General features: G+C 41.8%; 1 protein-coding gene across 1 annotated transcript; it reads right to left on the bottom strand.

Moving 5' to 3' along the window:
* Positions 1 to 259: 259 nt before the first annotated feature.
* TEKT3 (tektin 3) lies at positions 260 to 25,925 on the bottom strand. Its single transcript, XM_048490583.1, has 8 exons — positions 25,812 to 25,925; positions 19,055 to 19,662; positions 15,342 to 15,425; positions 11,009 to 11,079; positions 7,664 to 7,807; positions 5,294 to 5,516; positions 2,908 to 3,062; positions 260 to 624 (listed from the first exon to the last, which is right to left on the bottom strand). The coding sequence occupies exons 2-8, from the start codon at positions 19,631 to 19,633 to the stop codon at positions 408 to 410; spliced, it is 1,473 nt and encodes a 490-aa protein (XP_048346540.1). The 5' UTR covers positions 19,634 to 19,662; positions 25,812 to 25,925; the 3' UTR covers positions 260 to 407.
* Between the last annotated feature and the right edge of the window lie 1,528 nt (positions 25,926 to 27,453).

Raw genomic sequence — 27,453 nt, 5'->3', positions numbered from 1 at the left:
GTATTCCTTTTGCACAGGCATTCCCTTTTTAAACTTGGAGGTATAAAAGACTGTCTTATGTGCACTTTCCTGGGAGTAAATCCCACCAAACTCAGAAGGACTTTCGACTCCTGAGAAAGCATAGAGAGGGCTGGGCTTCACGCCTGTAAGCTGTCCACAACAAATATTCTGGGCATTGGTTAAGTCTCTGTGCCATAAAAGAGAATATCTGACTGGAAAAGATGACGCTAGACAAAAATGGGAGATAGCAAAATTCCTCTGCAGAGCATCCTTTAATAAATGAAAATATAATCTCTGAAAATAAAAACCTCAGAAAAGTGCAATAGAGCAAACCTCCCTTGGATACATTTTCGTTACTTAATCATTTCTCAACCCTCCCGCAAATTTCTTTTGAGAACAGCTCTTGTCTAAATGTATCCCACCAGCCTCAATGTGTTGGGAAAGGTCTTCCTCATACCCATGCATTTCTCTTGATCAATGAAGAGTGAATTTGCTTTGACAGCTAGCTCATGCTCCAAATTGGCTTTGGTGTGGACCAGTGCCTGGAGTGTATCTTCTGCATCTCTTAGCCTCTGCTGAAGGCTCTGGACTGTATCATCTATTTCATATACTTCATTAACAAGGCTGTGCAGGACATAAGAGAAAAAGGCAAGTTAGCAAATAGAAAAGTTTTCTGCTTACCATGTTTCTGGTGAAGTCTCTAGAGGCATCGTGTGCATCCCATTAATGGTTATGAATGCAGTGTACCCCAGTGATTTCTTTAGTCAGGTTAGAAATCAGTGTGCAGGTCTGCCCTAACAGGGCCCGCAAAATATTCGGCCTTTTTCAGTAGAATAGGCAGAAGGCTCTGCCCCCACAAAATTAGTAGGACAAAATATTAGAGTGCATTATGAGAAAAACTCATGTGACAAGCAGCACCACTTTGAGAAAGGATGGAAAATTGTGGTTTCCTGTTCTCTTTCTGGTATTTTGGTTTGTCAGTTTATTTTCTCTGGACTTCACATTCTTCTGCAACTAATGTGAGTAGGCAAAACCCAGGAGAATTTACTAATTAAAAGGCAGCAAATCGGTGAATAAAGACAGTCTGGGCACCAAGAGGGCACTCAAAGGTGATTCCTATTTATTTCAAGTTGCTGAACTGGTGTTAAAAGTTCACCCTAGAATATCAACCCTGGATTAGACCAACAGTCTATTTTGCCTTGTTTCCTGTCTCCGACTATGGGCCAATACAAGGACTTCAGAGGAAAGGTGAAAGAAGAAACAGCTATTCTTCCCTGGAGCCAAGTGTCCCATTATTCTTCCACAACTGCTAAGCAGTTTCAGGACAGTCTAAATATATGGTTGCATCCCTTGTTCACGATCAAAATAGTATCTCCCTATTTTGGTTGCAGAATTTGAAGCAGATTAATTGCTGCTTCGTGTTTGCACAAATACATGTGCCACCAAAATTAGAAATGAGGCATTTGATTCAATCCTGGGCTTTGCAAGACAAAATGTTTTTATTTGCTGGTAATCATCTGATTGAATTAACAGTGAATGGAGATAGAGGAGTTGAAAGGCAAATTAGATATAATCAGCAGGTGTAAGAAACATTACCCAAACACCAGTTTCCTTACTCCAAATCACTGTTAAGTGTTCTGTGGAATTTACATGGTTGTAGCAGCTTGCATGGGGGAAAACAGTTTTGACATGGCGTATGGGGTTGGATACCACAAAGGATTTTGATGAATAGACAGGGGACAAATTTTTGCTGGTTCCTCACTGCCACTGCCCATTTCCAATGCTCCCTCTGGTTTTCTCTGGGGATCCCAAATCCATCTGAAGCAGAATTTTAGAGGGCAATGGGGGTGGCAGGGAAAGGGGAGAAGTTGAGTAATAGCCATGATGCTGATGGAAATCCTTTCCATCAATTGACATGTTTTGCAGGATCCAAGCCATGGTGGTGTAAGTAGCCCAATTTCTCTCTTCCTTGCCACTGATCACCCCCTGGAAGTGGCATTTCCTGTTTAAAATTGGGTTATTGGGACAATGGTCCATTCCTCTGTGTTATAATGCCTTGTTTCCAGCAAGTCAACAAACCTCCACTGGAATGCTTAGCCATAGGATGCTGCTGTTTTGGGGAGCTAAGCTACTGAAGCTGCAGCTAGAAATGCTTTGAACAGGGCATACGTACAGGAATGCTTCCAAATTTCTCATCCCTGCTTTTTCAAACTGAATCTTCCCAATTCAATTAACTGTGTGTGTCATATAAATTGCATTTAACAGCTTATGTACACAAGGCAAAACATGAAGAACCTACATAACTGATAAAATATACAAATGAATTTGTAAAAGAAATGAAATGTAGAATTTTTGCTCGTGCCCACATACATGTCAGCAGAGGCGGAGCGAAGGGAAACTGCACCCCTGCCGTGGCACCCCTGCCCCATCCTGGAACTCCCCGCCACACCCCCTCCACAGCCCGGCCATACCTCCGCCTGGGGCGTCACGCCCACCCCCCGCCCCATGGGCGCTATGCCACTGGATGTCAGGAAACATGCATAAAGTCTTGAGGCTACATTATGGGAAATGCAGAATTTGTTTCAGTGTGTTGTTTTTGATAAGGGAAGAAGACATTCTTGGTCTTCTGGTGAGGTAAAAAGACCTTGTGGGGCATCACCATGGTATTATCCTAAGCATATGGAGGTATATATTCTACAGAAGATCTACAATTCGCTTCTCAGAACTTCAAAAATGTGTGGTAGAGCAGTATCTTTTTCTAAGTGTGTAAGACTGTGGATGTCAAAACACAGCTGACAGGATTAGAAGGTCTGATTACTTACCCAAGACCTAGGCTGTTTATAAAAACTACTGCACAGCCTCACATTTTTATTCCTATATGGCAGCAAGCTTGCTGTTTTATCTTACCGTAATTGAGCAGAATCCCGGCAGAGTTCTACATTGGGTCTACGAGTGCGCTCATCCAGGCGTGTCTGAGCTACCTTCAATGAACACCCTTTATCCCTAATGGACTTTTGAATTGCTTCTATGGTCATCTCTGTCTGAAAGATCTCCTGTAGAGTCTGGAATGTGATGAAAATAAATGTGGAGAAAAAGCCAAAAACAAATTCGTAAATACCTTTAATAAAAATGCTTGAGAATGTACTTTTCTGCATTTTATGTAATACAATCTCAATCAATCCAGAAGCTAGTAGTTCCAGAGTCTCACATTTTTGTCAAGAGGTTCACTGACAAAATTACCTTCTGTTTGTCTTGAATGAATTATTCCTCTTAAAGCCAGCAGATCTTCATGATTCACATGGATATTTATCTCCCCAAAATTGTGGTATTGTATTTCCTATTATGTGTGATTTGACTTCTGTTAATGTGTCATCAAAACAAGTAGGAGAAAGGGAGAAGCTGAACAAGCACTGAATCTACTGGGGCATATCTGCATTTTCTGCTGCTCTGCTGACAGATGAAGATTAAGCATGAGATGCTGTTCCCATTTGGAGGAACCTTATTACATTTGTGTCCAGCCTTTCTTCCATGGGGCTTATGTTAAGCACACATAGCTTCTGAACAATCTCCAGTCCCAGAAACCAATCAGATCTGTTGAACTTAAGCAAGGCTGCTATAAGACGCACCATGAGGAGAGTGAGGGGTCACCACGGATTGAAGTACATGGCTAAATGTGGATGTACATCCAGCTTTCTACCTAATCTTCATACAGCTACAATTTGGGTCATACCTTTCTGTATGGCATAGATCTTCCACAAAACGTCACAAATTAGATATGAATCCATCTAAGTACCAGTGCTCCTGGTTGCAGGTGTTTAGAGTATGGAGAGCAAATGGATTTAGAAGGCATATGGCCATTATGGACAAATGACTGATATGTGGCATGCTGTTATTCAAGAATCTATTATTATACCAAGCCTGGGGCTGGAGAGAATGGAAGAATATGACATGCTAAGCTTATTAAAGGAAGACTTGGAATGAAGGGGAAATAGATATTCACTTCTGTCCCTCAGGGAAGGATGAAGATTTATGATGGATGTTCAAGAATAACCTCTTAATTGCAAGAACAGTTGAACTATGGAAAAAAATTGTCCAGAGAGGTTGTGGAATCTCCTCTAATGGAAGCTTTTTTAAAAAAAAAAAGATTCAAAATGCCTCTTTTTTATAAGGATGCTGCCTCAGGTCATGGACTGGGTGGGGCTATTTGTTTCTACACCCCCACATAATATCCTACTTCCTACAGAAAAGGAACATCAATATACTATGCCATGTGACTTGCTTAGAAAAAAAATTAGCCTCCGCTAAATCTAGGTATCTCTCTGCACTTTTTAGTATCTGCTCTGCACATAGCTGTCAGAAATGCCCTGTCTACATCATAATCTTGAATTCAGTTCATTTTTTTTACTGTTCTAGCACAACCTACACATGTAAGCTATGGAATTTGGAAATTTTCAAGCTGATGGGAATTAACAGTTTTGACATAAAAAGCAAAAACAGTTTTGGCATAAAAAGCAAAACAGCAGTAGAGAGTATGGACATATACTTATGAACACTTTAAAGCTAACTAGAGATCTGCTGTTCCAAAGCATGAGTAATCAAAGGATTAGACCGACAGATCCTGACCAGTGCTTGTGAGAAGACTGTGGCGGTGGCTTACTCAGAGCAAGTGGTTTTCAAAAATTTCTGCAGTACAATTTGAAATCCATATTAAACAGGTCTAATTTTTATGGTTTCTTCCTTGGAGTAGTGAGTAAGAGAGGTCCCTAGCTTAATCTCACCTCAGATTCCCTTTTAACTCAAAAGGTGACTTTAGGCAAGCCATTATTTACTTGAAACACTGTGCCTATAAAAAAATTGTAGCTATGATGGAACAGGGAGTGGTGATGTTTTGAATTCAGTCCCAACTCCCTACACTCCCTGCCAACTGGCTGATCATTGTGATCATCGTTTATTGTGTGGGACTACTCATGTGCAGTCCTAACTCCTACGTGCATGCACCGATGCACAGGGGGCAGTGACTTTTAAAATACTGCATAATAGATATTAAAGATATTGTGCTTCTTTTAACATTGGAGTCCTAGAAACATAGATTTGTAGGAGACTAAAGACTGCCTAGTCTAATACTCAAAGTCAGGACCATCCTTCTATCACCCAAATCCACTATGCAAATGACAAAAAGTATGTACCACAAATGGATGGCAGGTGTATTACCCAGCAAATAACCTACCAAACAGCAATGAGCTGAAAGAGAAAGCAATTAACTTAAGAAAATAAATCTAGTAAAGGAGTTCACCTTCGCCAGATGAGTCTGAATCTTGTTCTTGGCATCTGCTGTTTCAGAGATGCGGTTGGTAAAGGCAACATTGGCTTTGTTGAACTGGTTCCACATCTCATTGGCAGTTACTACCAGCAGTGTTTCAATATCATCCCTGAGTTTGGAGGAGGCAGCCCTCTCGCTCTGGGAGCGTAGAATGTTATCGTCAGTGAACTTGGCCCAAGATTCTGGCACCGAAATCCTGGGAAAGGACAATTAGAGACTCACAGAGAGTTTGCACAAAATGTCTGTAATATGGCTCTTCCTGTTTTAGCTGGTAAAGCATTTATTGAGCATTGAGAATTCCCAAAAAATTAATAAATACAGAATGAAAGCCTGCAACATATTATGTTTAAAGTTTGCAAGTATATATACAAGTTCATGTAGTTTGCAAGTATATATACAAGTTCATGTAGTCCATGAACATCTGGAGATGTTCACATCCACAAGTTCACATCCATTTATTTTTTAAAAATCTAACAGCTTTTATGCACATTTTGCTAGATGTTACTCTTGGAGTATCTTCCTAGATTTCATATGTTAAGGAATTCAGGGTGGGAAAGAGGAAAGGAGACTGAGAGACAGAATTATATATATAAAAAAGAAAGCAAGAGTGTAGCCAGAGGTTTTGACTTGGTGTCTGATTGCCAAAATGTAGCCTTCTCACTATTCATATTAATTATCACTCTCTCGCTTTTAACATCTTTAAAGGGGGATTATATCTTTTCTTATTTAAACAAGGAAATTCCTAATTCTCCTTGTTTTTGTAAAAACAAACTTAAAATTAGAAGATGTGCCCCTGCAGGAGTATCTTCCTCCATGTAAGTTGTTACTGTTTCTTTGTCCTTCCCCAAAAGGTTGGTTGTGGAATACAGAAAGGGAATGAATATCCTGGGGAAGAAGAAGCACATAGCTCATAAATGAATGGTCTCAGGCCTGTGCACCAATTTTCCAGTGTGGGTGCATTTAAATCTGTGCAGCTTTACAAATGGAACTGGTTATTAATGGTTACAAAGCTTTCTGCAATAAATGGAACTGGTTATTAATGGTTACAAAGCTTTCTGCAACAAAGCTTTCTGCAACCGGTTATTAATGGTTGCAAAGCTTTCTGCAACACTAACCCAGTCAGGATTGGAAGTAGGGTTGCCAATCCTGAGTTAGAAAATGGACATTTGAGGGAAGATCCTGGAAGGGTAGATTCTGGGGAGAGGAGAGAACTTAGTGTAGATGTGATGCCATACAGCTCACCTGCCATTTTCTTCAGGGGAACTAATATTTGTAGTTCAGAGTTCAGTTGTAAGCTTGGGAGAGCTCCAGGCTCCAGATCGAGATGGACCATACTAACCAGTAGATGCAGGTTTTTTGCTGTCAAATCACAGCTGACTTATGGCAACCATGGAGGGTTGTCCAGGCAAGAGACGTTCAGAGGCATTTTTTCTTTGTCTGCCTCTGTGTGATGCCCTGGTATTCCTTGGAAGTCTCCCATTGAAATACTTGTCAGGGTCAGGACTTCAGAATGTGTGACTGGCCCAAAATCACCCAGCAGACTTCCTTGGCAGAGTGGGGATGCAAATCTGGGTTTCTCAGATCCTAGTCCAACTTTTTAATCACACCGTGCTGGCCCTCTATTATGCATTCCTCTCTCTAAATTAGAGGTAGGATTGCTAGAACCAGGCTGAGAAACGTGGGGATGGAATCTGGAGAGGACAGGAACATCAGCGGGGTACAGCATAGAGTCTCCCCTCCAAACCACCCATTTCCTCCAGGGGAACTGATCTCTGTAATTCCAGGTAATCCCCACATCCCACCTGGATGGTGGCATCCTTACTCTGAATGAAACATTAGGTGATGACTTGCATGTGCGAATTGGCCCTCAGAGATGATGCATTACACACTGAAATTTCATATCAACCCAAAACACATTTTCCCCAGATTGCACACATTCAGCTGTGAGTCATTAAATGTTGAGTAAAGCTGAGAGATCAAACCAAATGCATGCATGTACCAACCTTCCATAGGCCTCTAGGCTGCAACAGCAAAATGTTGCCTGTTGCTGTTATGGACAAATATGGCTATTCTTTTAAAGTCTGCAATCAATTAGCATTTTCTAAGGTACATCTACAAAAAGTGCACATATGAATGAAGGCTTAGAGCCAGCTATATATCTGTGTGAATAGACAGGGAGGGAGGCACACAGTTTCTTAGTACTAACCAAAAGGATGAGCTTTCCAGGCCATTGAACACCACATCTTTCCAGGCCACTGAAGAGCACATCTTTCGCAGCTAGACTTGAAGTCCCCAATCAATTGTGTGAGGATACTTAGTGCACAAGGTTTCAGAAACACTTACGTAGCATCAACTCGTTCCACACCTCGGTAATAGCTGATGCCATCAGATGTATTCCTGAGATGGTGACATTTGTCATCAATTCGGTGAGCTGCCTGCTTGTCAGTCAGGTCTTTCTCCAACTCATGTTGGGCTGCCCTATCAGACCTGGGGGGAAATGAGGAAGAGGAGGAGGTCTAAAAATGTCTCATGCAAAATAACAAGTTGCTACAGTATAATTGGCTTTCTTTAGATCCCCTGCTATTATTATAGAGCTTTATCCTCTGTTATAAGAAATGGGCACACACCTTTTCTCAGCATACATAAAAAAATAACTTCCATCTTAAACTGGTAATGCCAGTGCACATATTGCAGACACATGTATGATTGCCACGGCCAACATTTACATCCCTGGCATGTTGTGTTCTTCCCTGGCATATTGTCTTCTTCTGTAGAGACAGCATATGTCATGTCATGCTTCAAATGCAGGTAAGAACTCATTATACTGTGTAAATCTCTCTTTAAAAAGTTAATAGCTGAGGGAGGCTAGTATCTGTTGACAAAATGGTCAAGTATACACTGATGCTCTGCCCTGTACTGAAGGGAGATTCTTTTTGGGGCAGAGCTTCTGTTTACAGACACCCCCCCCCCCATCTCACTATGACCCCTTCCGCACATGCAGAATAATGCACTTTCAGTCCACTTTCACAATTGTTTGCAAGTGGATTTTGCTATTCCACACAGTAAAATCCAGCTGCAGAGTGCATTGAAAGTGGATTGAAAGTGCATTATTCTTCATGTGCGGAAGAGGCCACTGTGTAGCAAATCCCACAAACTACACTGTTTGTGAGAACAGGAATAGAATGATCTTTTCCCCTGCTTTGAAGGAAGATGAAAGAAATGGCCCTGCATTACTCTTTGCTTTGGGCTTTGGGCTCCACCCCTGCTCTACTTCTGCCTTCCTGGATGATTTGGGAGGGCTTTATTTCAACTTCAAGCATTTGTACTGTATCAGATCTATCAAATCAATGAATATTGAACATTGGACTTCAATGGCCTCTGGTTAGGATTGCACTGGACATAATCTAGATGGAAGACTACTGGGATATCCCTATAATATCTTCGTCCTTTTCCAACAGCATCTAGAAAAAATGGCACTTTTTCAGTGAGGGGCCCTTGAAAGTATTCGGAGAAGAATGTCTGAATTAAAGCTGTCCATTGTTGTTAGAGCTGCACTGTGTTGGTCAAGTTAATTCATTATTGTATCATAGAGCTGCCAGGTGTTCTACTCCAGCAGAAGACCTCCTGCCCGGGAGTCCTTCTACATCAAATGGAGGGAGGAAAATCATCATACCAGAGTGTGTGATGCTCTAGGATTCTGTATAATTATAAGCCCTTTCCGCACAGGCGGAATATGGCGGCCTGGGGACAGCAAAAATGCCGTCCCCAGTCTGCCATTCGCACAGGGGGCGCAGCTGCTTCGCAGCCGCGCCGCCCTCGCGCAGCCCGACCGGCGCCAAGCCGGCGTTTCCAGAGTGCACTGGGAAGAGCACTTTTCTGGAAACGCCGGCTGGAAGGCAGCGGCTTCCAGGCGCTTCCCCCCCCCTCCCTTCACTTACCTGCTCTCCGGCCCTCCGGCGCGTCGCTGGGGCCTGGGGACATGCCCCCCTGCTCTGCGATGCGGAAGCAGGCGCGCAGGGCAGGGGAGGTGTGTCCCCAGGCCCCAGCGACGCGCCGGAGGGCCGGAGAGCAGGTAAGTCGACCGGGCGATGGCGCCCAGCGGCACCGTTTTCCAGGTTCTTTCTGGGACCGTCCATGCGGACGGTACCGGCGTCGTCGGGTCGGCGTCAGCAACGCCGACCCGAGCCCTTCTGCCTCCATGCGGAAAGGGCCATAGAGTTTTTGGGAAATCCTAGAATGTTATGCCCATTCGATTATGTCATTTCCAGGCTTGCTCCAGAAGTAGTATCACAGCATTGGTACAACACCAGTTTGCATGTCCCTTCCCCTAAAGGTCATGCTGGCTGCCAGGCCTAGGCTGTAAACTCTATTATGTCTTCAGTGCTATCTCTGTCCCATCTCTGTGTTCCTCCAAGTGATTGTGTACCAGACAATCCTGTGTCCCCCGACCCATGGTGCAGGCTATTATGCTCGCTATCTTGTGGGACTTAGTAGTGGTTATCTATGACTATAGCAGAAAAGCAAAACTCTTCTTAATCTGGTCAGAGAACAAGCCTTGAGAACATATGTCAGTGAGAATAGACAGAGGGAATTGCTCTTCTGCTGTGTAAACAGGGCCAAGGAATATGGGAGCAGAAGGGCTTCATACTTGAAGGGAGCCTCCAATCTTGCTTTTGGCATTTGGCAAACTTTGCAACTTATTTTTATGCCCACCATGCAGAGGTGGGATCCAACCAATTCTCACCACTTCTCTAGAAGTTGTTACTAATTTTTTCTGAGTGCCGAGAAGGGGTTACTAAAGCAACCTCCCTGCCCAATAGGGACTGGAGGTGCGTGTGTGCGGCGGCACCACTGTTTGAATCCCACCACCATCGGAACCTGTTATTAAAATTTTTGGATCCCACCACTGCCACCATGTATTGCCTTTGTAATGCTTTTATTATAGCTAGTTTCATGGGCTTCTGTGAACTTTTGAGAGAGCCTTTGTGTCAACATAGGATTTATAACAGTTGAAAGACAAATGGCCAGGTAGGAGGGCAGTGCAGGCTCTCCAAACCTATGCTGAACATGGTTGACACATTGTGATAACCTGTTCAGTATTGAAGTCAGCAGAACAGTTAAGAAAAAAAATGAACTCTTTTTAGGAAAAGCTACCAAACATCCCCAGTTTAAGAACAAAAACAGAGATTGATGCTGGAATGCTAGAAAAATGCATCCTATATTGTGACATTAAGATGCTAAGTAGTTAGATTGTCCAAATCATCAATACAATGCACACAGGTTGGTTACAAGAGTTGCTTAAAATGATGGTCTATGATGTGTGTTTAAAGAATTCTAACAGAGGCTGGTAAATTCATAAATATATTCATATAAACACCATACAGCGGGAATGACTTCTATAAGGAATTTGCTACTAGCTTTGAATGAAAGGCTATCTTTCAGTACTGTTTTAACACTTACCTATGTGTTCATTTCCCAGATATGTTTGAAAATCAAGTCTGTAACTCGCAAAGACATTTTATTTCATTCTGACCCGTTCCATATGTCCCTGTTCAACAGGGAAGCTAAGAAGGGATACTGGAGGCATTCCTCCCTCTCAGACTATGCTGTGGGGAAAACTAATGAAGTGTGCGCATCCAATTAGTTTGAAAGTCCTCTTAGAAAAACTAAGACCAAATGTTTTCTTACGCAAGCTGGGCTATCGCCTTATTCAAGTGTCTTCTCATTCTTTCTTGGCATGAATGGATGACATCAACCTCCTAGTTAAGTTAAAAAAGCAAGAATCCTGTCAGCATTTCCACTTAATAATGAAAGTAACATGAATTGCAATCAAAAGCAGCTTTATGTGGCCTCTGTAACCACTGTGACCAAAAATGCAACTCAGTGTGATAAATCAGAGCCTTCCAGTCTTTGAATAATCCATTCCAGAGATGAGAGTGTGCTATATGTTCAAGGAAATTTGGGAGCCAGACATACCTGGTTTTATTGCTGGAAGTCTTACTATTTCTATTATTCCATATCTCTGGCCTGCAGGCCTTTCTGAAACATTTGTGGAGTTGCTATTACTTTGACATGGCCTTGATCTTTTCAGTGATGGACTCTAACTTTTGGGTGCTGGTAATAAATATTTGGTGTTTCCTAAATTTCAGTTTTGTGATGCTTTATTACTTTTTAATTCTACATTTTATAGCTAATGTCTGGTGTGAATACCAAATACTGTTATTGAATATTCTTGAGTATACATCACTTGACAGAGTGGAGTTTCCTGAAAAATCATAATATAAATAAACATTCCTTAATTCTAGCAGACACTTATAGAAGGGAGCAGCACTAGAACGGTACACTCTACTCCCTGATTTTAGATTTACTGAAATACATTTATAGAACCTACACAAATTTGTACATACAACTTGTTCTTTGTGATTGGAAGCCTACTTTATGTAGAACTCTGGATTGCATGGAGAGAACCATATATACGCCAAAGTTGAAAGTAGGGTTTTTAAGGCAAGAGACATTTAGAAGTGGTTTGCCATTGCCTGTCTTGGTGTCATGAACCTGAACTTCCTTGGTGATTTCCCATCGAAACACAAATCAGGCAGAAATATATCTGGGGGCGGTGGAGGCTGGATACATGCCACAGATACCATCCTTTGAAGGGAGAACTAGTCCATGCTCCTCAGCCTCATGTTGTGGTGACCCCCAACCCTAACATTTATCCATTTTACAGATGGAGAACACTGATGCAGAGAATCTTAGGTGACCCCTGTGAAAGGGTCATTCGAACCCCAAAGGGGTCCTGACCCCCAGGCTGAGAACCACTGCTCTAAGAAGTCACAATTGAACTGCACCTGCCTTCAGTTGTGAAGCTACAAGGGAGTAGGGTGTGTATGCTGTGCACCGGGTGCATGCCTGGGGGTGCGAAAAACACTCCCAGGCCCCTCCCCCTTTCCCCACCCCCATGGCGCCCCCCCACCCCCTTCCCACATTTACTTTAGTTCCTTTCCTTTTTCAGAACTTTTTCAGGCTGCAAAAGGCCTGTTTGAAGTAAAAACAGCCTGAGGAACTACAGTTCCCAGGACACCTTGGGGCTCACAAGGTCTCCTGGGAAGTATAGTTCCCATCAGGCCGTTTTTACTGAGAACAGGCCTTTTGCAGCCTGAAAAAGTTCTGGAAAAGGAAAGGAACTAAGGTAAGCGTGGGAAGTGGGGAAGTGGGGAAGGGGGAAGAGGGGAAGGGGCGCCATGGGGGGCCATGGGGGCAGAAAATTATAAGCGCACTGGGCGCAGTTTGGCCCAGCTACGCCTCTGCCTGCCTTGCATTCCCCATGGAGTCTGGGTGTGGGATTGATAGCTGAATTCTGAACCCACCCAGATCAAGCTCAATATTCAACTGGGCTTACCCCACATCAAACACCACATAGAGTTCGGGGGCTGGGCACGCCTGTTCAACACTGAGTTCTTCTGGGCTTGGTTGAGCTCTAAACTGCAAGGGAGTTTGCAATTTGAAGCTTGACCCAGCTAGGCGGAGCTCAGCATTGAACAGGAGGTGAAGCTTTGGGGGGGCGGGGGAGCCAGCGGTAAAATCTGAAACCAGGCAGAGTGACTGCTCAACCGATGCTGAGCTTAGCTTGGGTAGGTCAAGTTTCAAACTTCAGGCTCAAAGCCTGCAGTTTAAAGCTGGACCCTGCCAAGCTGAGCCCAGCATTTAATGGTGCATCAGCCCCCAAACTCCACGTGGAGTTTGGGAGTGGGGTGAGTCAGTAGTACTTGCACTGGATGACATTTTCCACAGATACACGCTATAACTAGGGCCAGTCCTGCTTAGTTTCAGAGATCTGATGAGATCTGAGTAAGCCTGGGCTATTCAAGTCAGGGCTCTCTATATGTGTCTTAAATAACACACTTGGCTGGGGCAGAGTCACAGTCTTGCTGCTCAACCAAGATATGAATCCTTTATCACCTTGTGAAAAGGTTACCCAAAGCCGGGTGCCTTACCAGTAACATTCTGAAACCTGGGTTCTTTATCCAGATACTCTCAATCAGCTGAGATTTTAAAATTTTATTAAAAGGAAAATAAATAACAAAATCAGTTTTCTCTCAGCTCTAGACAGTTCCAAGTATAAAAAACAAAACAATGCAAGGCTATTCAGTCTAAGGCAGAAGAATAACAAGAACAATGAGAAAAACTTAAGAAGCATCTTTATAAATGAATCTTTTTAGAATGAATTTCCCTAAAATGGTGTCAGGGGATTTATAGAATTGGCTCATCTAGATCATTGGATCAGTAATTAACCAATTGGGTGTTGAATAGAGTCGATGAGGGAGATGACCCCCCACCTGACAATTTTTGGCAATTAAGATCTATATCTGTCGGGTTTAGAATGTGGCCTTGTAAAAGCCAATTCCATTCTTTAAAGAATAACACTCTTTAAACTAAACACAAACACAGTTTACAACTTTAGTGAGGGCAAATGATTGTAAACAACCTAGCAATACCAAATGGTTGCCTCATAAAAGACCCAACAGACAAGATAAATGATCTTTAAGTAAATTTAAAGGAATATATACACTTTCTACACACACACACACACACACACACACACACACACACACACACACCCCACCCCCAGGACTTTGGAATAAAAAGGACTTTGGAATAAACTTTGTTTCTTGATACTATAGTAAGCAAATAAAGCATTATTTTAAAACACCTCTGAGTATTCACCGACTCTTTTCCTCATTTTGAACTTACTTAAAGTAGGAGTAGTCCCTTGACTGCATCAACAAATTCAAGCCATGGGTTGTTACATAAACATGAATGAGGAAACTGGTCTGCAAATTCAATGCTGAATCATGGTGATTTTTTAAACCAAAAAATATGGAAAAAAGAAAAGAAAAAAAGAGCACTGTATCTTGCTCACCTGTTCCTCCACCCCCCCCCCGCCCCCCACATCTACGTATCAATCATATACACTCAACACATCAGGGTGATTTTATTTAGATTTGGTCTCTAGAAACATTTTAATGCCTCAAGCTGTTCTGATGCCCACATGCCTATGACTCTGTTAAAATAAAGGGACACAGCTCTCGAGGACCAAATATTTCCATGGGACACTCCCTGTTGGAAACTCCTTATTTCCTTTGGATGAAAGCATTCTCCAGATAGCTTCTGGCATCAAGTTCAGATGTATGTCACTTGACTTCATGAGCTAATAAACACCTTGGCACAAATGACAATAGGGTTTGGCCAGCAGCACATTTATGTAGCAAAGGGAACATGATTTGTACTCCGAACAGAATACCAGTAACGTGGAATGACACAGAAATGGAAACTAGAATTGGCTAGACCAGCCTTTATTAATGTAAGTGGGAAATTTTCTATGGATTATTATGGGTGCTGACTTAGGCATTTTGGAACACAATCTGTATTGACCACTTGCTATTCTCAAGGATAAATATTGTTTTTAATTCAATGGATTCAAAGATAGGCTGCCACTGGCTCATACTGTGAACTCCCTAGTCAAGTATCTAGATTCAGTACTACGTAATTAGCAAGATGAATACTGTAAATGTAGCTTTATCAATAAAACAGATATCTCTTTATCATATCAGATAAGGTCCAGTTAGATCTGCAAAAAGGTACCATCACAGGTATATGCTCTGAAAGCAGCAAGTTCCCCAAAACCTACAGAAGAACGTGGCCTGGCATATGACTGAGGAAAACTGTGTTCCTAGAGGTCACCGGTGGCCTTCTTCCTGCCTGCCTTTGAGAAACATAGACAAACTTCTGTTGCTGGGCCTCACCCCACACAAATGCCACAAAGGTAGGCGAGGATAAGAAATAGTTTATACATCATACTTTACAAGGGAGTAGCTGGTCTTTCTAAATATTCTGGACCCATACTACTTCAGAATTTAAGTGACAGTAACATCAATTGCACTCTAAATGAAAGTTATACAATGTTCAGACAGTCCTGAAAAGAATTAACAGTTTTTCTTCTCAGGGTGCCACTGGGACTCACTGTCAGTAGTTGTTTCTCCACATCGTCATGAACAAGATCAATGCCCATTCTCTTCTCTCGATGAAGCAGACATTCCTCAGCTACCTGCTTGACAAAACACCAAGGCAGGTATAAATAATATGTTCTGGAGCAATTGAAAAGCACAGTGAATACAGGGGCACTTCTATTGTGAAACTGAATACTGTACTTATTGCACTATGTTAAGAGTCTTTATGGTGGTAAATAAAGCCCCTTCAGCAAACGCAAAATAATGCATTTTCAAACCATTATTCAGGTTAGCTTAAGAGGCTGGCTGTATTGGTATCTTCTAGAGGATCCCTTGAAGATGCCAGCCACAGATGCAGGCTAAACGCTAGGAGAGAATGTTACAGAACACGTACATACAGTCTGGAAACCACACAGCACCCAAGATTCCAAATGGAAAGCTCTCGACAATACACTTTCACAACTGTTTGCAAGTGGATTTTGCTATTCCGCACAGCTTCAAAGAGCACTGAAAGCAGTTTGAAAGTGCATTATTCTGCATTTGCGGAATGAGCCTAAGGGAAAGGGAGAGAGAGCATTTCCAAGTTGTTTCTTTTAGAACCTAGGGCTTAGATCTAGTGGAGCATTTCTGTGAGCAGAAAAAGTTAATTTGGGGACATTTGGGGTTGTAGCAAGAGAGACGAGGCAAGACAGATGTGCTCCTTGGATGGAAATCTTTCTTCCAACAGATGTATTCCACTGGATTCAAGCCTAGGTCTTCAGTTAGGTATGGAAATATCAACAAGATTATGTTTTTTTTGGCCTGTGCATGTATATTACTGATTATAAACCAAGTTTTACAATTCTGTAAGTTGCCCAAAGACTGGATTCCTTATTTGAGTTCTTGAGAACTTTCCCTTTTTCTAGACTCCGTGGTTGTAAGAAAAAGATTCTTCCAGTGGGCATAGATCTTCCGGTTGATATAGGCAAGCCTCCCATGACTGTATACTTCTTCAAATCATTGTTTTCCCACTCAATAAATATGCAATTGTTGTTAATTTGTTGCAAGGATTGTTTCTTCAAAGAAATTCTTGTTGGGAAGATAATGTGGGAAAATGAGAGTGGAAACAGAGACATCCACACATGTGATATTTGATTGTAGTATACATAATCAAATTCACCAATATTTACTACTTCCCATATATAGATATGCAAACAGCTGCTAAATTAAAAAACATTATTTCAGACAGGAATAACACACTGTCATACAAAGTTGCTAAATATGCAAGACTGGCCGTCAAGTGTAGAAGCAGTTGTTGAACTCTCACAAGGGGACTGGATGGAAATGAATTTTATTGTAAATAAAAATCAGACTATTTTATTGTAATGGAATATTATCATCAGGGAAGGCACTTCTAATTTCAGTTTGTGAAACTGTTTTGTCAATTTTGTACTGGTCAATGACCACAATAAATTTTGTTTGTGTGTTTGTTAAAAATTATGTGAGATTCCTAGAGTTTCACCCAATATGCTGATGATATTTTCCCCAAACTCTATCCTCCCCTGTCACCATTCTCAAAATCTCTTCGCATTTGTCATGGTAGCACTAACAACCCTTTCCTACAGTGTGACCCACCAAGATTGAAGTTTTTCTTTCAACAACCACTCCTCTTGTGACTCCTGAATTCAATACTTTAACAAATTGTGGTTTGTTTGTTTTCCTATTACTCAGAATTAAGAGTGACTGTAGGCAGTGGCGTAGCGCCAAGGGGACGGGGTGGGGTGCAATGCCCTGCCGTGTTCCAGTGCAGGGGGGTGGGGGTGGCAGGGGCATTCCAGGGTGTTCTGGGTGCATTCCAGAGTGGGGAAGGGCGGGGGCAGGAGGGGGCATGGCAGGGGTGCAGGAAGCAGGCATGCCCCGGGCGCAGTTCCCCCTCACTCTACTCCTGACTGTAGGCAAGAAAGAAACTGCAATTTGCATGACTTCTAAATCAGTAAGTCTTTAGTTTTGGCACTGTATGCAATGAGAGAATGGAAGGGAAAAGGAGGGAGTGCACAAGCCCTTGTACTTCCATATGGGTTCCCAAAGAAGCCATAGTTATGTTTGGTGATCTGAATGCAACCAAAGTCTTTGTGAAAAGCAAGAGAGTCTTTGTCCTTGTGAAAAGCAAGAGACAGGCAGGCAGCATCTTGTTCATTGTACCTTGAATACAAACTATATAGATCTTTTAAAATGAGAGGGTCATAAGTCTTTTCAAGGAAAGTTAATTCACCTATTTGTCAAATGATTTTTCTATTAGGCAATACATTTTCAATAATTATCTACTCAGCTGTTGCTGTTTACTTACCTGCTCAATTCTTACTGATGCTATGGATATTATTTCAGGGCCTGTTAACAACTTGAACTTTGCTTCCTTGTGTCAGAATAGAGGATTTATCTACATTACTGATTGTATATAAGCAGTAAAAAGTAAATAAATGTCTAGTGACTGATCAGACTTTCTTCTCAGCACAACAACAAAGTAGTGAGGGACTAATTTAACACTAATTTAATGCCCACTGAAGTGGCATAGGTGATTTCCTCACAGCAGAAATAAAATGTCTTGGAGATATTTTAAAATTTGGGGAAGGAGTCGCACAGCTCTCTGCCCTAAAATGTCTTCAAAACGTTTTATTTTTCAAAAATTGCTAAACTAGCAATCTTTCCCCCACAACCTGGGTTGAAGACATTTCCCTGTAAAGAGCAAATAAAAACCAGAACTCACAATGAGTTCTGTTTTTTTTTATTTCTCTTTATGGTTTCACTCTTTGAAGAACTCACCTGTTAATGTTTAAAGATGTCTTCTGCCTGCTAAGTGAACAAAAGCGTGCAGAAAATACATTATTTTCCCGCCCAAACCTTAACTTTCACTTTTGCCCTACCTGTGTGCTGCAGCAGATTTTCTGTGAAGTTTCCCCACTGAGATTTCCTCTACTTGCAGCTCAACCATGTGCAATGTCTGTGTAAAAGTAGATGAATAAAGTTTGGTTTACCTAGTGATCTCACACGTGTTGCTTTTCCTCTTTTTTGTTTTGAGGGGTATGTCTGCAAAGCTACGATGTCACAATTAGAGAAAATGCAATATGCACATATTTGTGTTGTCATACCTTTGCAGACATTCCTCTCTCAAAAAAAAGGAAAATGACATGCTCAGAATCACTAGGCAAAACTAACTTTATTCATCTACTTTTCACATGAAATCATGTGCAGATGAGCTGCAAACAGAGGAAACGTTTGTAGTAAACTTTCAGCAAATGGTGCAGCAGTACACAAAATGGCAGACACAACTCTGAAATTGACAAGAGGTCCATCGGCTAGCAGATGGGAAAAAAGAATCATTTTGGCTGGCAACACTTGTGTTCTCCATGTTGTGGGAACACAAAATGTCAGAATGGATTTTTAAAAAAATGTCTGCAGGACGTTTTATTTCTGCTATGCAGAAAGGGCCATTATGAAAAGAACTGACACAGAATGGCTTGCTTATAGGGTTTCAATTGAAATATTGTGTATTATTGGTACTTAAAAAGTAGAGATTAAGACAAATACAGCACCTATGTGCTCCACAGAAATTTGCCAGAAGAGATATGTCACAAATACTGACCATCGCTAATTAACTCAAGTTCAGATCATGAAACCTAACAGCATATTTTAATGTTGACCAACGTTTCATTGCCTAACCCACAGCATTCAGTGGAATTGAATGGTTTACCTGGAGTGGTCCTTCTGTTTCTGCCAATGCTCTGTCCAGTCGTTTTTTCATATCTGTTAGGGCATTTGTTTCCCCAATCATTTCATCTACCTCATGGTTGAGTTCAGTTTTCCAAAATATTATGTCATTGACTCGTTCTCCCAGATTTTTTGTTGTTTCTGTTTGAGATTTCCTAGTTTGTTGTTCTTTGTCCTGGATCATGCGAGAGGTATCCACCCTCAGTCTCTCAGCCCCATGCCGTGAAGTTTCTGATTCCTTGTAGTTTGTCAGATTAGATCTATACCAGTCATCTGGGGTGTATCTAGTAAAGAGTGCTGTTCTGTTGGAAACAAAGGGGAGCATTTTGCTTGGAGTGAGTCCCTGAGAACTCTGTGAGAAAGGTGCCAAAGTTGGAGTGATTGCAGCGACTTTATAATAGGTGCTGGGTCTCCAAGGGAGACTTAAGCTATGGGTCAAAGAGTAGTGAGGAAATCGATTCTTATAGCTTGATGCCATAGTGCTGATGGCTGGCAGAAAATTTGAGGGTGTTGGTCTAGGGTGGGCATATGTTGCTGTCAGGGTAGATCCTACCAGCTCCATGACTGCAAATGACTATCCAGTAAAATGTCCTGTGATAAAGAAAAATAAGAATAAGCAGATTAAATGAAGTCTAGCTGACAAATAACAGAACCTCCTAATTGAGGAACCTATTGAATGATTCCAGTGGCCAGCCTTTGTTCTTTTCTACTTTGCTGTTCACTTCTCTTACATATGTCAATCAATCAGTCAGCAGGACCTTTACTGGCATAAAACAAAATACAAAGAGAAATAAACCCAATAAAATATGAATTCAAACATTGTGTACCTTACATTTCTTTTAATAAACTTTATTAATTATATCCTGTGATTTTAGGGGGGTTGGGAGCTTCTATCTAAATCCAGTACTTTGGGCCTTCATTTACTACAGCTATCAGAGTAATGGGGCGGGGGGGACTTATCTTGCAAGTGTCACACATTGCAGGGATGAATTCTTGATTAATACCCAGGACGTCTGAAGACTCTGTCCCTTGGTCTCTGCCTGGAGAGTTAGCAAAGAGATTGGTGGTGGCTAGTTACCCTGGAGTCGTAAAGATTCACTTTCCAGAATTTGGTGTTTTGTTCTTGTATAACCAAAAGTTTCCTTAAAGGAACTTTTGACACTCATGTCATCACCCACAAAGAATAAGCACTGTGTAATATATAAAGAGGTCCTAGTTATTACATTTTCATAATTTTCTCCATTGAAGTTCACACCCTCCTATGATCTCTGTCAAGCGATAAAATTCTTACAACCATATATAATATAAGCAGCCTCATGTTTATATGTGTCAATATGTGCAACGGGCATCTCTCACAGTTAGACACCAAACAAACATTGGCCTATTATATTAATCTAATCCAGTGGATTTACCTTTTCCAGTTTAGACTTTTACACGCTGGGAACTCAAATTAGTAATGTCTGTCCTGGATAAAAACGCAATACACATATTTTCTAAATTGTTCCACTATGCATCATCATTGTGTTATTGTGTAAACTTTATCAGTTCCATTAGGCATGTAGCTATCCTAAAGGTCGAAACTGAAAGAATTGCATATATGGCAGCAGCAGCTGCAGGAGTGCTGGTAAAGGTGAGGAGAGAAATGTGATTTACAGACCATGGAATAAGCAAGTGCAGCCTAGGCCACTGTACAGGATAGAATTAAGTACATGTAATAAAGTTTGTACCACTTCTGTTCTATTGTTACTAAGAAAGCATATTATTAGGAGCAGCAGTGGCGTAGGAGGTTAAGAGCTCGTGTATCTAATCTGGAGAAACCGGGTTTGATTCCCAGCTCTGCCGACTGAGCTGTGGAGGCTTATCTGGGGAATTCAGATTAGCCTGCACACTCCCACCCACGCCATATGGGTGACCTTGGGCTAGTCACAGCTTCTCGGAGCTCTCTCAGCCCCACCCACCTCACAGGGTGTTTGTTGTGAGGGGGGAAGGGCAAGGAGATTGTAAGCCCCTTTGAGTCTCCTGCAGGAGAGAAAGGGGGGATATAAATCCAAACTCTTCTTCTTCTATCTATCAATGCACTTGTAAAATCTGTATAGCCCATGTAGTCTAAAAATAGAAGACCATCAGCATTATACAATGTTTGTGAAAGGCAAGAAACATTTGCTGTTAGAAACAGAGTGCTTCAGCATATAAAACTAGGTATGATTCAGCAAGGCACTCCCTATGCTCTTAAAACAACCACATATTCACATGAGCTTAGATGTACTGACTGTGATGGTCAAAAGTGCTTTCATGCAACATTAAGCATTTTAACTGTTCAGGAGATACTGAGGTTGTAGACTAATCTGGGCTCCAAAATCATATCTGAAGAACATATAAAATGGAACCTTTATATTCAGAGAAGTACACCAATGAATATTAATTGATAGGAAAAACAGCAGGAAAAAGCTTTCACTTTCTTGTCTTGCTTGGGGGTTTCTCAGGGTGTCTGGTTGACTTAGGGCAGTGATGGCGAACCTTTTTGAGACCGAGTGCCCAAATTGCAACCCAAAACCCACTTATTTATCACAAAGTGCCAACACGGCAATTTAACCTGAATAACCCCCTCAAGCAGGGGCCAGCCTGCCACTCCCACATGCACAGCTCTGCACCTCTCTAGTATCTCTGCCACCTCTGCCCCCCACCAGACAGCAACCACCTGGAGCACAGGCACCAGGCCCGCCAGCCAAGTCCTCCCTGCTCGCTGAGGTGCACGCACATCAAGTCCAGTGGCCCAGGCCAGCCTAGATGAGTGCGTGTGGGGGGGTGATTTCCCACCCACATGACAAACTCTGTGCACACGTGCCCATAGAGAGGGCTCTGAGTGCCACGTCTGGCACCCGTGCCATAGGTTCGCCACCACTTACTTAGGGATACCAACCTCCACGTGGGACTGGGAGATCCGTTGGAATTACAGATCATCTTCAGTTCCCCTGGAGAAAATGGATACTTTGGAGGGTAGAATCTATGACACTGTATTCCACTGAAATCCCTGTCCTCCCCAGACTCCATCCCCAAATCTCCAAGAGTTCCCAACCTGGATCTGGCAACCCTTCCCCCCACCCCACCCCACCCCATCCCCTGCTAGGGTCCAGGCTGACCTGGCAACCCTAGGAAACAAGTTTGGGGAGAAAAAGGGTCTCTGGTCTGGTTCAGTGAGACCGTTATTATGTCTTTCTGTGAGTGTTCAAACAATCTGAAAAATAAAAATAAAATAATTCTCAAACACCAGCAAGCTAATTCCAATGTGGAGGCCCCTTCTGGGTACTGAGCCTCTGTGTCTAATACGGAAACCACACATATAAATCAAGATCTGTAATATTGGCCTTAGTTGGTGGTGATGACATAAACTAAGAAAATCCACACGGTATAGCATGATTTTGACCAGGTGGTGGAAGGCAAATATTTTTGTAAATAAAAAAGAAATTGTGTGGATGCTATTAATATTAAGTAAACAGACTTGGAGAAAAAGATGACCCAAGGTTTTGACAGTTTCTTTTTCGCTGTAATACCACACTGAAAATATCTCAATAGACTCACCTTGGAGAGTATAACCACACAGAAAGATTATTGGTTCAAGTAACCACACTCTGACTTGCAGCCCATTGTTCCTTTCACTTAGCTAATTATACCCTGGAAATCATATACTCATGGTGATCTAATGTAAACATCTACAGGCACATAATACTGAACAGTGTCAAAGGAGTTTATTGCGCTGAGGAAAACTTCACTTTAGTTGCCCAAAAGAATCTCTGATACTTTTAGATACACGAGAGAGAGAGAGAGAGAGAGAGAGAGAGAGAGAGAGAGAGCAGGAAAGAAGGGATTCTATTCTAACCAAGGCCTCACCAGTGCTGAACAGCATAGTTATTTTCTAGGTCTTCCATACAATGTTTTCCTTACTGCCTTCCCAACTGCCATTTGCCTGGAATAGCAAAAACATTCCAATAGTAACAACGACTGGTCTGAACACATCAGCACATGAAGGTCCTGATACCAAGTCAGACCATTGGTCTATCAACATCAGCACTGTCTACTCTGACATGCGGAAGGTCTCAGGTACAGGACTACTATCTGATCCTTTAACTGGGGATGCCAGGAACTAAACCTGGAATTTTCTGCATGCAAAGTATAGTGGTTAAGAGTGGTGGACTCTAATCTGGAGAACCAGGTTTGATTCTCAACTCCTTCGTATGAACTCTGTACTCTTATCTGGTGAACTGGATTTGTTTCCTCACTCCTCCACATGAAGCCTGCTGGGTGACCTCAAGCTAGTCACAGTTCTTTCAGAACTCTCTCAGCCCCACTCACCTCACAAAGTGTCTGTTGTGGGGAGGGGAAGAGAAAGGAATTTCTAAGCCACTTTGAGTTTCCTTACAGGAGAAAAAGACGGAGTATAACTCCAAATACTGCTTCTTTGAAAGGCCACAGCCTTTCCCCACAGCCCTTCCCCTAACCAATTCTATATTTGATCTCTAGTCCAAGTCATAGTTAAACAATCTTAAGCCCACTGAACTCTATGATGGATTAAAGACAATGTATTTTTTCTATTAATGCATTTATTTTCCTTCATAATGTGTGATGCCTAACAAGGACGTTTGCTCAATTTCATTTTGTTTCTTAGGCAAAGTACTCTAGCTGGTGATTAATTTGAATGGTCATTATTACTCTCCATAGGATCATAGTAAGATGTGTTCTCGATGAATACCTCCTACCAGATGTTTCCTCACAGTCTGAAGAAGGAGCCAACTAACTTCCCAGTGGTAGATACTTCATAGCTCCATTTATTTTACTTGTAAATCATTCTTATTTTAAGAAGTTCTTCACACCCAACATAAAACTTTATTTTCTTTGGTTAAACACCAAATGGAGGCCATGTAGTTCCACCCTGCTCATACAGGGTTTTTTTAGAACTCTGATTTGATTTCCTTCTATACTGGCCATGTTGCCTTCTGAAATGGCTTCTAAGAAGGCTTTCCCACTGTTGTGTATCTTTCCTCGGTACAGCAGCTCATTAACTCTCTTGTTTTGTCTTCTTCACATTTGCTGTTCACCTCTGTCACTTTTCCCATTTCTCACATCAACAACTGTGCCCTCTGCCATGCAGTTCTCTATTACATCTGAGTCTCCCCCTCTGTCTAGCAAATTCTATCACCTCCTTTAAATCCTTCTAAATCCACAGAATCTTCCCTTATTGCTTATTTCTGCTTGTTCTTAGATTTTTTTTCTGCTTTGTTACAAGCCTTTATCCAGTCCCGACCCCTTTTCTTTATTCTATCCATCACACATTGCTTGATCACTTTGTATGAGCTGTTAATAAGTCAATGCTAAAGAAATTGATACGGGACTAATTTTTAAAACTTTTGTTAGTCACCAAGCATATGTGACACCCTGCTTTTCTCCCCGGTGGTGACCCAAAGAAAATGACAACTTTGTTCTTTCCTCTTCCTTCATAACAACAACCATATGAAGTAGGTCAGGCTGAGAGAGAATGATTGGCCTAAGGTCACCTGGTGATTTCCATGGTAGGGTGGAGATCTGAATATGGAACTCCCAGATCTTCGTCTACCCTTTGAACTACCACACCATGCTGTCTCAACATCTTGCCACATAGCGAATGATTCTCATTACAAACCTAAGCAAATTAGTTACAAATTGACAACAGAAAATTTTATTCCTCAAAATAAAGTTTTATATTTAATTTCTTCATTTGTAAAAACATTCTCTGGTTCCAGACTGGTGTCCAGGTACCTGATTTTAAATACCATGTTAGCAACTACTTGTCCTAGGTTGGAAAACATGTGATACAGCTGAAGTCTGCTGAAGCGAAGGAGATACAAGTCAGATCAACAGGCATAGAAATGTTAGGTATGCTACTTTGAGTCCCATGATGGAAAGGGGTAGGATATAAAAGTGTAACTCAGCCCTTTCTAAGCCATGTTGGGGCCACAAACATATGAACTAAAAGCCCCAATTAAACTCCTCTCCAACACACTCACGATAAAAGCATACATTTCTTTCTGTATTTTTGCTGAGTTGTGATTTTTCAAAAGCAGCCTGTTGCTTTTCCCCACACAAACTACCAAGATCTTCTAATTTTTACACTCAGTGCACATTGTGCAGTTGGAAATAGGAGATTGGCAGGAAAAGGGGAGTGGAGATGTTCACACCTATTTCCACAACTAAATGATTGTCCATTTAAATTTAGCAAGGAAAAAAACATATAATAATCATAATTAAATTCTACTTTCCATGATTACCCAATTCTCTCAATTTTTTTTGAAAAAAATCTAGTTCCTTCTCTTGCCAACAGAAACCTGTCCTTTCTTTTCCCACTTGAATTGCAGATCTTCCACTACACTCTTGTACCTTTGTTATCTATAAGTGGCTTCCTTGGGATCTGTACAGTGGAATTTTTTTTGACAGGTGCAAGGATATATTCTGACTTTCTGTCAATGGCTATTGTTTTGGACAGGTATGCACATTTCTTTCTGGGGAAGACATGGTTTTGAAGACAGCCATTTGCTCATTGCCTAAGTGAACATCTTATGATTTCATATCTACCTAGGATTAAATGCCCAGGCAACACTAGGACAAGGTGTCCTTCCCTGGCAAATTAGTGTGTTAAGTGAAGCTGGTAGCTTTCTCCCTCTCTGCTGTCAGGAGAGGGCTCCTGGATAGCCATATGGACTGTCACTCACCTGTCTGTAGGTTGATGCTGAGTAAGAGAAGACAGAGGGATGGAGGGAGCCTCCTATACCCACAGGCTGCTGTTCACCCAATGCCCAGTAGCAACATCTTTGCATGCTTCCCTCCCACGCAGGGCTTCTATCCCGCCCTCACCCTTTGTGACATACACTCTTCCAATATTTTCCATTGGTCAAAGGGTGGGAGGAAGAGAAGGGAGGGGGGAGAAGGAGGAGTAAGCGTTGCTAAGGACTCACTAGCTGCTAAGTAACTCTATTCCCCTGACTGCTGAAAGGGGAGGGGGGTTAAGTAGAGAGAATAAAAGAAGCAGCAAGTCCTTCTTGCAGTTGCTTGCATATACAAGCAAAGGTCTCCTCATGCAGCAGCCGTCAACCACGCTCTGAACAACTGACTTCCCACAGCAAGTCCTGCTACTGCATCCAGAAAGGGAAGTGTGTACTGTGCACGTAACAGGGTCAAGGCATCACTGAGCTAAAGGGATATCATAGTACAAATCTGGATAGGGACAAATGTTCCAGAGGAACTGTAACGAATTACACACTATGCGTGAAAGGAAATCAAAGTGCAACCTATATTTGGACATCTCAGTTGCTGTGGGTTGGTTGTGCTAGCCCAGTGTTTTAAAATAATGTCTTTCATATGGCTGTTTTGTTTTGACACTGTTTTTATTAGTTTTTATTGCACATTTGAACTATTTGCTAGCTGTCCAGAGAGTTCATTTTTGGCACTTTAAGGCAGGATGTTCATTCCTAATGAAATAAATACATCAAATAATTATTGTGCCTTCCCTTTCCTGTCCTGCTGTTGCCTTTGGCCTCTCTCCCTTAAGGCAAGTAGATACTGAGCAAGTTGCACATTTCTCTATAAGCTTCACAGTTTTCACAGTTGCAGGATTTCCTGTCTTTTTTTTCTTAGCAAATGTGAAACATCATGAGTAGTAGGCAAGCAAAGGAGAGAAGATAACACTGACAGTCTAAAAGACAGCCTTTAAGATCCAAATTGTGCTATGGTAGGCCACAAAACAGATAACCTTGCATGTGTACAAGAGAGGGATCCATGAGAGAATGCAGAGAGAGAACAACTGCCATGTATATCCAGGTAAGTCCAGTGAACAAACAGTGCCCGGATGGGAAAGAAGAGGGCATTTTGGCAGGTGAAGGTTGTGACAAGCACTGTATTTGCCAAAAAAAGAAATCCTCTTCTTCACTATTAAAGAACAATAACTTTCTTTAACCATAACTTTTTTTTAACTATAATGCATGTATAGATGTATGTGGGAAAGTTTTTAATGCAGATGTTTTCAAAAGATGTATCACTGTGTTCTTGCTAAATACCCACTTTTGTCAGCAGTATGATATTTGCGTCCTGGGTGAAAGATAAAGGAGCAATGTTGGGGGGTGGGGGTGGCTAATATTATTGTACAGGACAGCTGCTGCTTAATTTCTTAAAAAGAGGATAAAAGAGCACTGTTGGGGGAGGAGCAGAGCGTGGAAACAGACTGTCACCCTGTAATACAGCACATGATTGGCATGGGCAGGATCTCAGATTCAGTCTCTGCTGTCTCTTGCTACGTGAACTCTTGCAGCAAGCCTGGAACACACCTCATTCTGAGACATGCATGGACATTCATGGTCA

The sequence above is a fragment of the Sphaerodactylus townsendi genome, linkage group LG03, assembly GCF_021028975.2.
Source record: "Sphaerodactylus townsendi isolate TG3544 linkage group LG03, MPM_Stown_v2.3, whole genome shotgun sequence".
Lineage (NCBI taxonomy): Eukaryota > Metazoa > Chordata > Lepidosauria > Squamata > Sphaerodactylidae > Sphaerodactylus > Sphaerodactylus townsendi.
Note: the sequence above shows the minus strand (reverse complement) of the source record. Positions and strands in the feature narration are given on the sequence as shown.